Source organism: Corvus hawaiiensis, chromosome Z (assembly GCF_020740725.1).
Source record: "Corvus hawaiiensis isolate bCorHaw1 chromosome Z, bCorHaw1.pri.cur, whole genome shotgun sequence".
In the NCBI taxonomy this organism is placed as follows: Eukaryota; Metazoa; Chordata; class Aves; order Passeriformes; family Corvidae; genus Corvus; species Corvus hawaiiensis.
Genome location: NC_063255.1, coordinates 67,051,407 through 67,064,602, shown reverse-complemented (window position 1 = coordinate 67,064,602; position 13,196 = coordinate 67,051,407). Strand labels below are relative to the sequence as shown.

The window sequence follows — 13,196 nt, the reverse complement described above, 5'->3', positions numbered from 1 at the left end:
GTTTTGTTTCCTAATTTCCTGTAATTTTTAATTTCTTCCTCTGTTTTTTAAAATTGCATTGATTTTTATTTTTGTCTCCGTTACTCACTTCAGTAGCATGTTGGATGTCTGAACACAAAGAGTTAAATATTTGTAAATTTCCTTCTCAAATCGAGTATCTCAAGGTGAATAATATGTATACATAGATATGCACACACAGTAGTCATACTCCCAGCTTTTATACTGAGGATTGAAAGTGGTCCTCGTTTCTCATGCTTTTAATTTTCTGAAGCACTGATTTTATTGGTCCTGATCCCATTAGCTGTCACACATGCTAATAACTTCAGATATGTAAATAATCCTGGTGTCTCAGTTCAGTGTGGACAAACATATGCTGGAGCATTAAAATAGTGCCCAGCACCTTCACAGTTGAAGCCATATTCAAAGATTTTGAACGTATTTTCTTTTCCGAAGCCATTCATATTTTTTCCGCTAAAGATTTGAATAAGATCACTATAGCTGTGCTATAGTGACCAAAAGTGCAAGAAAAGAAAAAACAAGCATTGCCCCCCAGCTCACATAAAAGGGTCGACTGCACTGCTGTAGTCAGTGACAGAGACATTGAAAGGCGAATTTGCTGCTGTAGATACCGTATTGAAGGCCTGGAGCTTAAATTAATTGTGGAAATAAAATACTGTTTTCTGTAGGTTTTTATTTCTACTGCCATATTAGGAGGATTATTAAGTTGCATGCTAAATGTTTGCAGCAGATCATTTTTATTAAGTGTACACTAAATGTGAACAAAATGTGCCTTCTCCAGTTCTACTGAAATCAGAGGTATTTCAGCTTCTCTTAGCTGGATCTGGACTGGGTCTCTGTGTAGGACTGAGAAACTTACTATGCCAAGCTGCAATCTTCTTGATGAAATTGCTCTCTCCTTGTTTTTTTTCTTCTTTGCACAAATCACATTTTTTAAAAAAATACAGGTTTGTGTGAAGATTAAAATTAACCAAAAATCTTGAAATTGAGAGGGTTTTTGAATTGTGTTAGAAGCACACACCCCATGTTAACAATAATTTCACACATTATGGAATAATTTTACATACAGAAGATAGGAAGAAATGCTCAATAATTTTTTTCCAGTCCTTGCTTTGAAAAAAGACAGATAGTATTATTGCTGTATATGGGATGGTGACATTCCAGTTCCAAAAGGAACTGAAATCAGCAGGACTGGACAACTCATATGCAGTATTAGGAAGAAAAAAGAAAAAAACCCAACAACTTGGCTGAGGGTATGGGAAGTCTCCCTCCAACATACTCAAGAACTGTCTGGATACAATCCTGTAAAATGTTTTGTAGGATGACCCTGCTTAAGTGGGGTGGGTGGACCAGATGACCCACTGCTGTCCCTTCCAACCTGACCTACTCTGTGATTTCCAGTTAAGTCTTTTAACATTGGGGAAATTCCTAAATCTTGAAAGAAAGCTGATGTCATGCCTGTGTTTCAAGAAAAGTGAGTGTGGTAGGGTAGGTGGCTGCAAATCCATCAGCCTGATACCAGTTTTTTTTAAATAGTGGAACAATCCACAGCAAAATGAAATATGAAAGAAGGGGAGAAATGCAGCTGTTAAATGATGTTCACACAACATGAATTAACAGAAGTTTATGGGTAAAGATTCTGTCAAGTTGGTAGTCTTTTGTCGTTACAGAATTCTTTGGTGAAATGACATACTGATGGAGTCACAAATCCTGCAAGGCATTTGATTTTTGTATCCCCTGGCATCTTGATTAGGAACCTGGACTGACAGAAAATCAGTATTGCATGTGTTACGTGGTTTTAAGGAGAATGACCCTATTTGTTTGTAGGTCTGAGTGGGGAATCTTAACACAATAGTGTTTCTAGAGGCATCTCACAGAAACCTGCTCTTTTCTGTTATCATCCCATTGGTATCTTGGAAGGAGATCTGCCATCATCACAGGTTGTATTGGTAGGCGATGGAAAGGTGCACGTACTGGCAAACACTGCAGAAGACAAAAGTGGAGTGCAAGAAGGCTTGGTTAGATGACTGGTCACATGCAAGCAAAAGCCATTTTAACCCATACCAGAAGTGAAAAATTGAGAAGTCTATGCCCAAGAAACATGGTCACTGCACAGCTGGTGATACTGGGGGGTACTGTGCTGAATGTTAGTGGTTCCTGGTGAAAGAGGATGAGCAAAAACTGGCACAGTCCTTCTAGGCAGGTATGTGATGGTGGAAAGCTGGTGAGATGGTCATGGAGCTATTGCTAGTGGGACTCCTTCCCTGGGAGCATGGTACATACCAGAAAGTGGGCTCAAAATGAATATTGGAAGGAAGGGCGTCACTGAACCAGAACCATGGAAAGCTGGGAGAGGGGACAAGGGAAGTACATCTGTTTCCCTGTTGGTACTGTTCCCTAGATTTCTCTTTGTAACTAGTGGTGGGGATGTAGCGATGGTCTGGACCCACACACCTGGACTTGAACTTGGAAGAGCTCAGGCAGGAGACAAAGGAATGATTAAAAGACCAGAGAACATGTACTGGAGTGAAAGTCAGCAGTTTATGTTACATTTTAGTGATCCCCTTAGATAATCTTTATTTAATCTCCAGTATGATTGTTCTGATTGTTTATGTCTTTGCCAGACTATGCCAGCTCCAGTTGAAGTTTTCTGTGTTGTTTCATGGGGTAGGTTTGGTGTTGTGAACAGCAGCAGCATTGGGAATGCAAAATCCTATGAATTCAGCATAAGGCTCAAGCAAGACTATAGGAAATAACCTTAATTATGAGGTCTCCCAGCTTTCCCTGACATGTGTTATCCCTGTTGTATAACAGTTACGCCTCTTTCTGGCAAGTTTTGTTCTTGTTAAAATCTGTTGTCCTGCTTAGAACTGGTTTAGCCCTTCAGAAGTCGAACTGAGGAGATGCCATTTTGCTCAAAGACCACTCTGGAGTTATTCCTAGAGGGGAGGAACGAATAATACCCATTCCTTCCAAGTGAAATTGATTCTTCCAATCAAGTAACTCTTGAGAAGCATGAGAGCACAGATGTTGATGTCTTGGCAGATACAGCAATTTCCTGCCAGATCACATGCCCTGTGCCCGCAGACATTGCTGCCATCATGCCAGCTCCTCACCAGTAATGCTGGCTGAACTCAACAGCACAGCAGCTGCACTAGCAAGTAATTCTTCAGGACACCCATGCACCCATGCAGCAGTTGTCAGACACACTGCAGGAAAGCTGCAGTGACTGGTTGTTTTGTCTTGCTGTGGTGGGAGGAGGTGGTAGGAGGGATGGTAGGAGTTGGCAGGTGATAAGGCATGGCTGTGATAAAGAGGTGAAATAGATTGGTCCTTGCACACTTCAGTTCCAAGGAAGAGGGCAGAGGCCTGCAAGAGGCTCAGAATTACTAGACCACACACTTTGGGGTTTGTTTGTTTGCTTGTTTAAGTGTGTGTTCCTGCTTTGAGAAGAATGATGTATATTTCTGGTTAGGTTTGGAGAGGTACTGTGGTATCAGTAAGGTGTTTTGGCTATGCTATATACTCCTAACCTGGAGACATGGCTGCTGTTAGCCCACACGTCTGATATGGCTGGTACTTGATATTTTCCATCTCTCTCTCTAATAGATGTTAGAGCACAACTGCATACCCAGGGCTGTCCAGGAAGGTAATCTGAACAAGAAGGAAAAAGAACCACCGGATTTCATGTTGGAAGAGGGCCATAAAACTGGCAGTTGATGGAGAGAGGAGAAGACAGAGTTTCTGAAAAGCTTTCTGGTCAAAACAATTGGGAGGGCTTTAGATGTGGCTTTGCATAGGTGAATGAGAGTAAAAGAGCCCTGTCAGAAACCAGGTTCCAGGAGGGGTATAAGCATAGTCTCCCTCCTGCTCTGTGGACACTGCTTGTCACCAAATTTGTCTCAAGACCCTGTACTGCATTAACCAGAGCTGTGAATGGGGGGTGGGGTGGCTTGTGTTCTGCATAATGAAAGAGCAGTAGAATGGCCTTCGATGTGAAAGAGCAGGGATCAGCAGGTTACAAAGCTATGAAAACAAGATGAAATAGACTCTGGAGGAAGAGGAGAAGGAGAAACGGTGGAATTGGAGAGGAGGCAGCTGGGATCTTCTTCAGAGCTTGATGTTCAAGTTTAGCTGCTTGTTGCTGTCATGCTCCTTAAATTCTCATTGAGAGACTCCAGCCTTTTCCCATTCCCTTCCTTCTCTTACTGAAGGGGTTTCCTTTACTTTCCTTATTTTATCTAAAACAGGGAGTGGGAATAGGGAAGGTGTTCATGTGTAATATTTTGTACGGTATCACTATGCAAGGTACAAATAATAAATCACACACTACATGCTTACACAATTTACTGCCAGCTTTTGTATATGCTGTGACAAGTGCTCAAAAGGTCAAAAAAGCTTCCTTAACAAATTTGATAAGATAATGCAGTGAGCTGTAACATCATGAAGTCCTGGGGGCCATAGACCAGAATAGAGGAAATAATTATGCATGGTAATGGGTAATTACAGATAATGGCCTTTTTTGGGGGTGGCAGAAAATTACACAACCCCACAGCCTTGCCTGAAATGAACATTGTCTAGCACATTAACTTTATATCAAGCTAAAAGTTCAATGCTGGAACCAGAGATAATCCACAACTTCTAATGGGAAGAGAACAGAAATACTCCTCTCAAAGGCAGAGCAAGCATGCTGTTTTTTTTTCCTTGGGAGGCAGAGTTTCTCAGCAGAAAGTAATGGTGCCAGCTTTCTTTGACATCTGAAATAGCTCTGTCATGATTGTCTGGTGGGAGAAACACATTGTACCAGAGTTTCTGATTATGATGCTAGGGAGTGATTTCACTCTGGTTTTGTTCAAGGCTACTGTCCAACCTCAAAGCCAGATATGAGCTAAACTAATGCATTGTAAGACTTAATATTGCTAAACCAGCTAATAGGAGTGTATCAATGCTTTATGTACTGAGCAAGGAGAAATTGTCAGATACAGATACAAGATTCCTTTGAGGTGTGAAGGCAGATGTTTCCTGACTGAATAACTTCTTGTGTGTGTGTTTTAATGGCACAGCTGTCCCTGCTGTAGGAGCTGGCTTGCAGGAAGGTATTAAAACTGGTGAAAACAGTCACTCTAAATTGAAAAGTACAGGAAATGGAAACTTACCAGTAGCTGAATGGCTCACTGGCCGGTGTTTGCCTGCTCCTTGAGTCAGTGTGTTACTCGAGTAGTCACCGTTCTGTATTTTCACCAGCAAAGCTGTCTATGTGCAGAGTCTCTGTAGGCATAGAGAAAATAAAAACTGCTAACCATTGCTTTATATAAGAACACATGCCGATAAATGAGGGCAGATAAATTCTCTTAATTGTCACAATGCATATACAAGTCCCTTTTCTGAAATACACAATCAGATGGAGACTTAATCAGGTCTAATGCCACATGAGTAAATTGAACCATGTTGCTGCTTGCTCTCAGACTTTGAAATGTGGCTCTGCTATCCTGATTTATAAAGCAGTTCCTGGTGTACATCTGTCACAAGCTGACTAACAATCTCCCCCAGATTTCTGTGTGGTCCAGAAACCATTCCCAGTAGGCACTTTGGTGCTACCACCCTGTTTCACATGCTGAGAAAGTCTAGTAGTATGGACTCTATGTCATTGATCTCACATCAGAGACTTACCCAGACATACTTAAATTAACATTGTCAGCATATAATAGATGTAAAACTGGCCATTAACAGTACCAGTAGGAATAGAAAATACTCTGCACTTTTATGCAGCCTTCAAATTTCAGTGTTTGTATTTCTCAGTATATATCCTTAAAAATACATTTTCCTCTGTGAGAAAGAGATGATGATAGAAATTCCTGTAAATTACCTGGCATTTCTCCTTTCTCCTCCCGGATGATCTATATACTGGCCTCTGCGTTGATTTTGCCATGCATATCCGCAATTTGTGTAAATCGCCATAGCTTTATTGAAGTAAATGGTCTGAGACTGGTTTACATTAGCTAAGGACTGGACCAGTGTTTTTCACTGTGCTCTGCTAAGCGAAGGCAGGAGCCCATCATAGGTTACTGAATGTAAAAGACCTATATGTGTAACTGACCCCTAGTACTCACCTTCTTTAAAAGAAAATACCAGCCACCCTGAAATGAATTACTGGTTAACTACTATTAATATGCCATAGAGCTGGAGAGTCATCTACAACACTGCAAGATCAATAACAGTATTTATTGTGCATCATATTGATCTTCTATGAAAGAGTGGGCCATATTTCACACTGTGTACATAGTGCAAAAAAAGTAGCATCAGTTCTCTACAGGAATTAGTAAAGACATAGAAAAGAACTTAGAGATCCAAGGGCATAGCTGCATGAAGGGGTACTGTGGTCTCACTGCAGAAGCGTTGCTCATGGATGGAGAGCCTGCGATGGCCCTACATAGTAGATTTGGTGTTCCAAAAACTGAGTGAGAATTTCAACCGTTTCTTTTTTTGTTACTGTTATTCTAATTTCCATACCTCCTTGTACAGGCTCAGTCCCATTTTTGATCATGTCCTATTTGCAACTTCCAAAATATTAAAACTTGTGTGTAATAGCAAGGGGAAGGCCCAGGAGCCCTTCCTACTTTTTCCATCTAGAGAGTAAAGACAGCCAAGGCATTACCCAGCTCTTGCAGCAGGTCTCCTGTTTTAAAGTGCAGGTGGAGGGGCAGAGTGGGAGCCTGACAGTGCAGCAGGGGTTACCTTCTTGAGAGCTTAATTCCTCTTAAATTGCACCTTGATGTGCAGGTGTTGTACTGCTGCAAGCTCTGTGGCAGGGGAGGACCCTCTTCTTGCCAGCAGAGCCATTCAGCTGTGTTGAATTACACTTGGAAGAAAGAAGGAAATCAGCTGAAAGCTGCTTTCTTGACCTGGATGTTCTGTACTTGCTGGCAGAAAACAGTTGCAGGCTGACAGGCTCCCTGGAGGAGAGCACCTAGCTGGTTGAGCTGCTGGGGGCATGGGTGTAGGAAGGTTCAGCTGGTAGGTAGGAGTCTAGCCTTACAGGTATGGGCCAAGGACCAGCCAGAGGAACCCCAGCTAGATGGTTGCAGACATTGATTCCTATAGATCTATCCTTCCACGTTCAGAAGCATGATGTCTCATGAGATTAAGGGAAAACTGACTCTTCCAGCTGTATTTCCAGTGCTTTCACAGGATTCCTAGTTCTTCAAGGAGTTGGTTGTGTCTTTCCCTCCATTTGGACTTTCCTTTTGCTCCTATTTTTGTCAATCTGCTGGGGCACATCTCTGTGGTGTGGCCCTGCAGCTCAGAAGGGTTGTGTGACAGAGATGTTACAAGGTCCATGGATTTCATATCTCTGGGTTTCTAAGAGGAAGATGCCCCAGGTTGCTGATACTGGGGGATTTATGCACATGGGTGCATGGATGGCTGAATGAGCCAGCTCTACAGACCAGCTTTGGAGACAGGTGATAGTAGTGTAAAGACTACTGGAACGTGGAGGGACAGCTGAAAGAGAGCAGAGGACACTCCTGGTGGGTTTGTAACAGCCCTGAGTTCTGTACCACTGGTGGGTGTTGTGCAGCTACATAAAGGAAAATGTGTGACAAGTCAAACCTTTTGCACCTTTGGTGCCAAATGATGGTAGCACAAACCACAGATAGGAGATAAAAAGAGGAAAAAATGATCAAAAAGCATTTTATTTTTTCTCCTTCTTACTGCAGCAGAATACTGCCACTGCTGCTCTTCAGGAGGGAGCTGTAGCACTAACAGCCACTAGAATGTCACAGAAGCATCAGGAATATCAGGACTCTGTGTGTGATCTGGTGGATAGCTATGGGTAGGGTTTCTGTTCTAGCCTAGCTCATCTTGTCCCATGTTAGGAAGTGTGGTGCATAAGGCCTTTTCAAAAGTTGCAACAAAACCTGCTACTTTCTCCCCCTCTTCCTTTTAGCTGCTAGCTAGGATGTAGGGTGGCTCATCTTTCCTGTGTATTACAGAATCAGAACCACAGAATTGTTTAGGTTGGGAAAGACTTGTTAAGATCATTGAGTCCAACCTTTGACCTATTGCTGCCTGTCAACTCGACCATAGCACTTACTGCCACATCCAGCCCTTTCTTGAAACCCTGCAGGAGTGGTCGGTCATTCTACCACCTCCCGGGGCAGCCCATTTCCAATGCTTAACAACCCTTTCCATAAAGTTCTTCCTGATGTCCAGCCTGAACCTCCACTGGCACAGCTTGAGGCTGTTTCTTGTCATCCTGCCACTTCTTACCTGGGAGAAGAGTCCAAACCCCACCTGGCCACAGTCTGCTTTCAGGCAGCTGTGGAGAGTGATGAGGTTCCCCTGAGCCTTCTTTTCTCTCCAGGCTAAACAACCCCAGCTCCCCCAGTCACTCCTCATGAGACTTGTATTCCAAACCCTTTGCAGGTCCATTGCCCTTCTTTGGGCACGCTGCAGCACCTCAATGCCTTTCTTGTACTGAGGGGCCCAGAACTGGATACTGGTGTGGCCTCACCAGTGCCGAGTACAGGGGGACAATCCCTGCCCTGGTCCTGCTGGCCACACTGTTGCTGGTACAGGCCAGGATGCCATTGGCCTTCTTGGCCACCTGGGCACACCCTGGCTCATGTTCAGCTGCTGGCACCAGCACCCCCAGGTCCTTTTCCTGTGGGCAGCTTTGCAGCCACTCTGCCCCAGCCTGTGGCACTGCCTGGGGTTGTTGTGGCCCAAGGGCAGGATCTGGCACTGGGCCTTGTTGAACCTCACACCACTGGCCCTGGACCATGATCCAGCCTGTCCAGATCCCTCTGCAGAGCCCTCCTACCCTCCAGGAGATCAACACTCCTGCCTGACTTACTGTTGTTGTGAACTGACTGAGGGTAATCTTGATCCCCTCATCAGATCACGTAGGTGTAAAAAGACCTCATCTTCCTGATGCTAGTATTTTTAATGGGGAGTAGTAGCCCTTCTAATGATGCACTGTAAATTGAAAGACACTGCAGAGATTTTAGAAGAAATCGTGCATTTGTGCAGCATAGTACAGCCCTGTCAGGAGTTCAGAGGACAACTGCCTTGCATGTCTCTGTCATATGAAATCTGTATCCCGGCAAGGAATGTGTTGGAGGATTTTGCTTTTGGCTTCTATTTTGCAACATTTAAAGCAGAACAATTGGTATGCAGCTTTATTTGAGAGGTAAATTTAGGGAGGGAAGTCAGGCTTGTGCTATGCCAGTGGTCTAAGTTCTGATTTTATCAAAGATACAGACAAAAGGATCTAAGAGTCTTGCTCAGAAGCAGAATAATAGCAATTTAAAAAATTATAAAAACAAAAGTGCAGAAACTCTGAAAAGTCTTTTGTGGCATTGCAGGCACTTCCGTTTTGTGTGCAAATTTGAGAAATACTCCAGATAAACAAGGCCAGCTGACTTGGTTCTGCAGAAAAATCAGATGCAGGAGGCATAAAACAGTCTTTGCTAATAAATGTGAATGGTTCATTGATGTCAACAGAATGTCAGCAAGAACCGAATGGGGGCTCTGTGTAATTTAGTGACGTGAAAGAAGATCATCCATGATTGCAGAAAGCTTTCATTACATCTGAAGAAGTGAAACAGAATTGCATTGTAAATGGCAATAATTGGTAAAACTGATTATTGGATCTAGTATGCAGCTAATACACAGTACAGTAGAAGTTGTTACCATGTCTCTGAGAGGCTGGTAAATGCCACTATATTGCTTCTGCTGGTAAGTAGCCAAGATACAGGTACACCAAGAGAAAGATCCAAAACAAACTAGGCCTGCCTGAAATGTCGCTTAGGGCTGTTATTTCCTATGTGCCTGTTGCCCATGCTACTTCATGTCCATACCAGTAGCTCTTTGGAGCTCATCAGTATGCTTTAAGCTACATTGTTTTCTGCTCCACAAAACAGTTGAACAAACATCATGGGAAGAGCAGGAGCTCCTTACAGAGGACTGGTACAGGGCAGGGTCACAGACATGCACACTGGAACCAGAGCTGCAGATATGGCAGGATTTAGATATTTTATTTTTTCCCTTGTAATTGTATATAAGATTGTGGCAGTTTTTTGTTGTGTCTGGCTTGGCGATGCAACTGATACCGCATATCAGAGAGAGCTTGGTGTGCAACAAGCACCTTCCATTTATCATGCTTGCAAATATTGCAAGGCACTGGTTTGCAGTGGAGTGGGGAAATCATGGCTCCTCATTGTCTGAGAAGCATCCCCATCTTAGGGAATGACAGGGAGGCAGACCTGGCCTGTTGGGAGTGCAGCCAGCTAACCCCTGGTCTGGAGGCACTCCAGAGTGGACGCAGCAAGTCAGGAGCAATACCTTTCTCCTCCTTCTCCTTTGCTGCTGGCGGGGGATCTTGCTCTGCTTCATGATTTTGTAGGTACAGGAGCTAAATTTGGGTATGAAGGCTCGGCAAGGATTGAGGACCTTACTGCTCACAGGTAGCATGTGGGTTTCTGGGACACCTTGGCTGATCCTGTGCTACTTTCCCTACTGCAGCTTCTCTTGCCTTGTGCTGTTTGCCCTTCCTAGAGGCATGTTCAGAAAGTGTCCTCTCACCTTCAGGACACCGGCTGCAAGGAGTCATTCTGTCGCTAGATCCTTTCTGCTTCTAGAGAGTTACAAGAGACTTAGCACACTGTTACAGGGTAAAAAGTAATAGACTGCAAAGTTAGGTGATGTAAATCATTATCCCCAGCAATTGATACTGATTGAGGATTCAGAGCGTTGTCTTAACTTGCAGTTGGTTTTGTCTGCTGTTTTGCAGTCTGTGGTGCGTATAGGTGGCAGTCTTGGACTCCGACTAGCTGTTGGTCCACTTGAGTTTCCACCAAACACGCAGCCGTGTTTCACTTTCAGCTCCTACCTCTTCTTACTTAGCACTCTCTGTCCAGCCTTTGAGAGGAGTAGTAGCTCATTAGAAGGTGAAAGATAATGATCTTTTTTTTCTTTTCCAGAGGGACGGATGCTCATTCAGGACGTCCCTTCCATCCCCAGCAGAGGGCACTTGGAGAGCACATCTGAGTTGGCTGTGGACTCCACCTACTACAGCAGTTTTTACCAGCCGTCCCTGTATCCTTGTTACAACAACCTGTACAACTACTCCCAGTACCAGATGGCAGTGGCCAGTGAGCCTTCCTCAAGTGAGACAGGGGGTACGATTGTAGGGTCGGCCATGAAGAACAGCCTTCGAAGTGTCCCAGCGACATACATGCCAAGCCAGTCAGGAAAACAGTGGCAGGTATGATCTTACAGAGGTGTTACATGGAAGAGTGAGATGGACAACAAGCTGTTTCCTGGACTTGTCTCTGACCTCCTGTTTGCTGGTTTCATGGCAGTGCAAAACCAGAATCATATTCCAGGGTGGCATTAGGACCCATTTTAAGAAAATTAGACAGAATGGGTGATAGCAATGCAGCACAACAAAAGCAGTTACGTAGTTGGACAGTGATAATGGTATGGATAAATTGCCACAAGCACAAAGAGCACTCACTTGATTTTATCTTCTGTATTATGTCACAGCAGATTATAGATTGTTTTCCAGAAAAAGAGTCCAACTTAGTTGCCCAACATAACATCCTGAGAGCCTCAGGTGTAATTTCTGGGAGTCTTTCCTCTTCAGAAACATATTCTTTTCCATGTTTCACATCTGAGGTGCTGAGGTGACCCAGGAGACCATGCTGCTGTGCAGTGGTTTGGTTGCAGTCAGTTGAATGTGACATGGCATATTGCTGATTGTGTGTTCTGGCAATGACAGCTTCAGAGCTTGTGCTTTTGACTTCTGTAGTTCACGTTACAGGCAGTACCTGAGAGGTTCAAACCAGAGCTCTGTGTACTTCGTTAGGATATAAAGCAAATCAAGCCCTCTCACTCCAAGACTTGATAATTGTAGCATCCAACTCAGTACTGGTCAGAAACTGGAAAAAGGAGATATCTGCCAAAGTGGGGGATTCTTGGCAAAGTGGAAACATTTCAGTGACTCTGAAACTGTTTGGTTTTGCACTGCAGAGATGGTCTTTCCGTCTGAGATTGAACTAGTAAGGCTGTACCCTCTGAGTCTGTGTATGCCTGTGTTCCTTGTGTAAGGACAGGAGGGGGCAGACCTTTTCTGTAGAGCATCAAGACAGGGCAGGCTGCTTCTGCAAAGGCTGTATTGTGAAACCACTCAACAATGAAATGTCCACCAAAACATCCTTGTGTAAGGGAACAGATAGGTCATCCTGTTTGCTGACAGAGAGTTTCTCTAGCCAGGTGTCTCTGGCACAGGGACCAGCTCTGAAAGGACATTTTAATTTTTGATACTGAGGAGCTGAAACTAATGCCAGGGCGTTACATCTTTAATCTACAATAATCTTTAATCTTTAATACTCTACATCTTTAATGTAGATTAATGTCAGATTTCATTAGTCTTTGTTCTTTGCAGAGGCTCACATGCTTGAGCATGTAGCATTTATCACTATTCCATGTCCCTTTTTTTGCCGTGAGTACAGCTGTATGGGATAAGAAACTGTCTCTCTTTCTTCTGCGGTGCAAGCCCACGCCATGAGAGCTCTCTTCTCTTGGTGTGTTGATACATGAAGGTACACCTTTTCAGTGGATGGCATCCTCTCTAGCGGATGAATTTGATCACCAGACCAAGGGGAAAATGAGTCAAGGCAAGGTACAGGATTTTGTGCATGGTAATGGGGTGAGATGCCAAGTGCTTTTTTAACTCTTTCATTTTGGTTGATTGGCTTAATCTGGTATAGCACAGTATTTCAGATAGAAGGTTACTTCTCAAGCATCTGCATGCAGCACTTACCTTTCTGATGCATGGAGACACCATCACAACACAAGTGAAGGGTGGCAACATTCGCCTTGGGAAAATAATGTTTTTGCAGGCTGCTAGTCCCACACTTCACCTAGCACTTAGTGTTTGATTTAAAATACGTTAAACCTTGGAATGAAGATGTGGTGTCCTCGTGGTTCTGTTGTCTTGTACAGTCATTTATATAAAAAGTCTTGGCTTAGAGACTCTGTGTCTCACTTGGGAGATTGGCTTTTGCTTGTGGAACCTTTGACACCCTGTAAAGCAATAAGGTTTCCATTAATTTTTATCTTCAGGCCCTTCAGAAACTAACTTCTGCTTAAGTGCAGAATTAATTAATTAAGTC

At 43.6% G+C, this 13,196-nt stretch overlaps 1 protein-coding gene across 1 annotated transcript in view; it reads left to right on the top strand.

Moving 5' to 3' along the window:
• The window catches only part of DMRT1 (doublesex and mab-3 related transcription factor 1), a 57,270-nt gene that overhangs the window by 11,943 nt on the left and 32,131 nt on the right, over positions 1-13,196 (top strand). Inside the window, exon 3 of the mRNA XM_048292840.1 lies at positions 11,001-11,284. Coding sequence (XP_048148797.1) covers positions 11,001-11,284 — 284 coding nt within the window. The remainder of the gene's footprint in view (positions 1-11,000; positions 11,285-13,196) is intronic.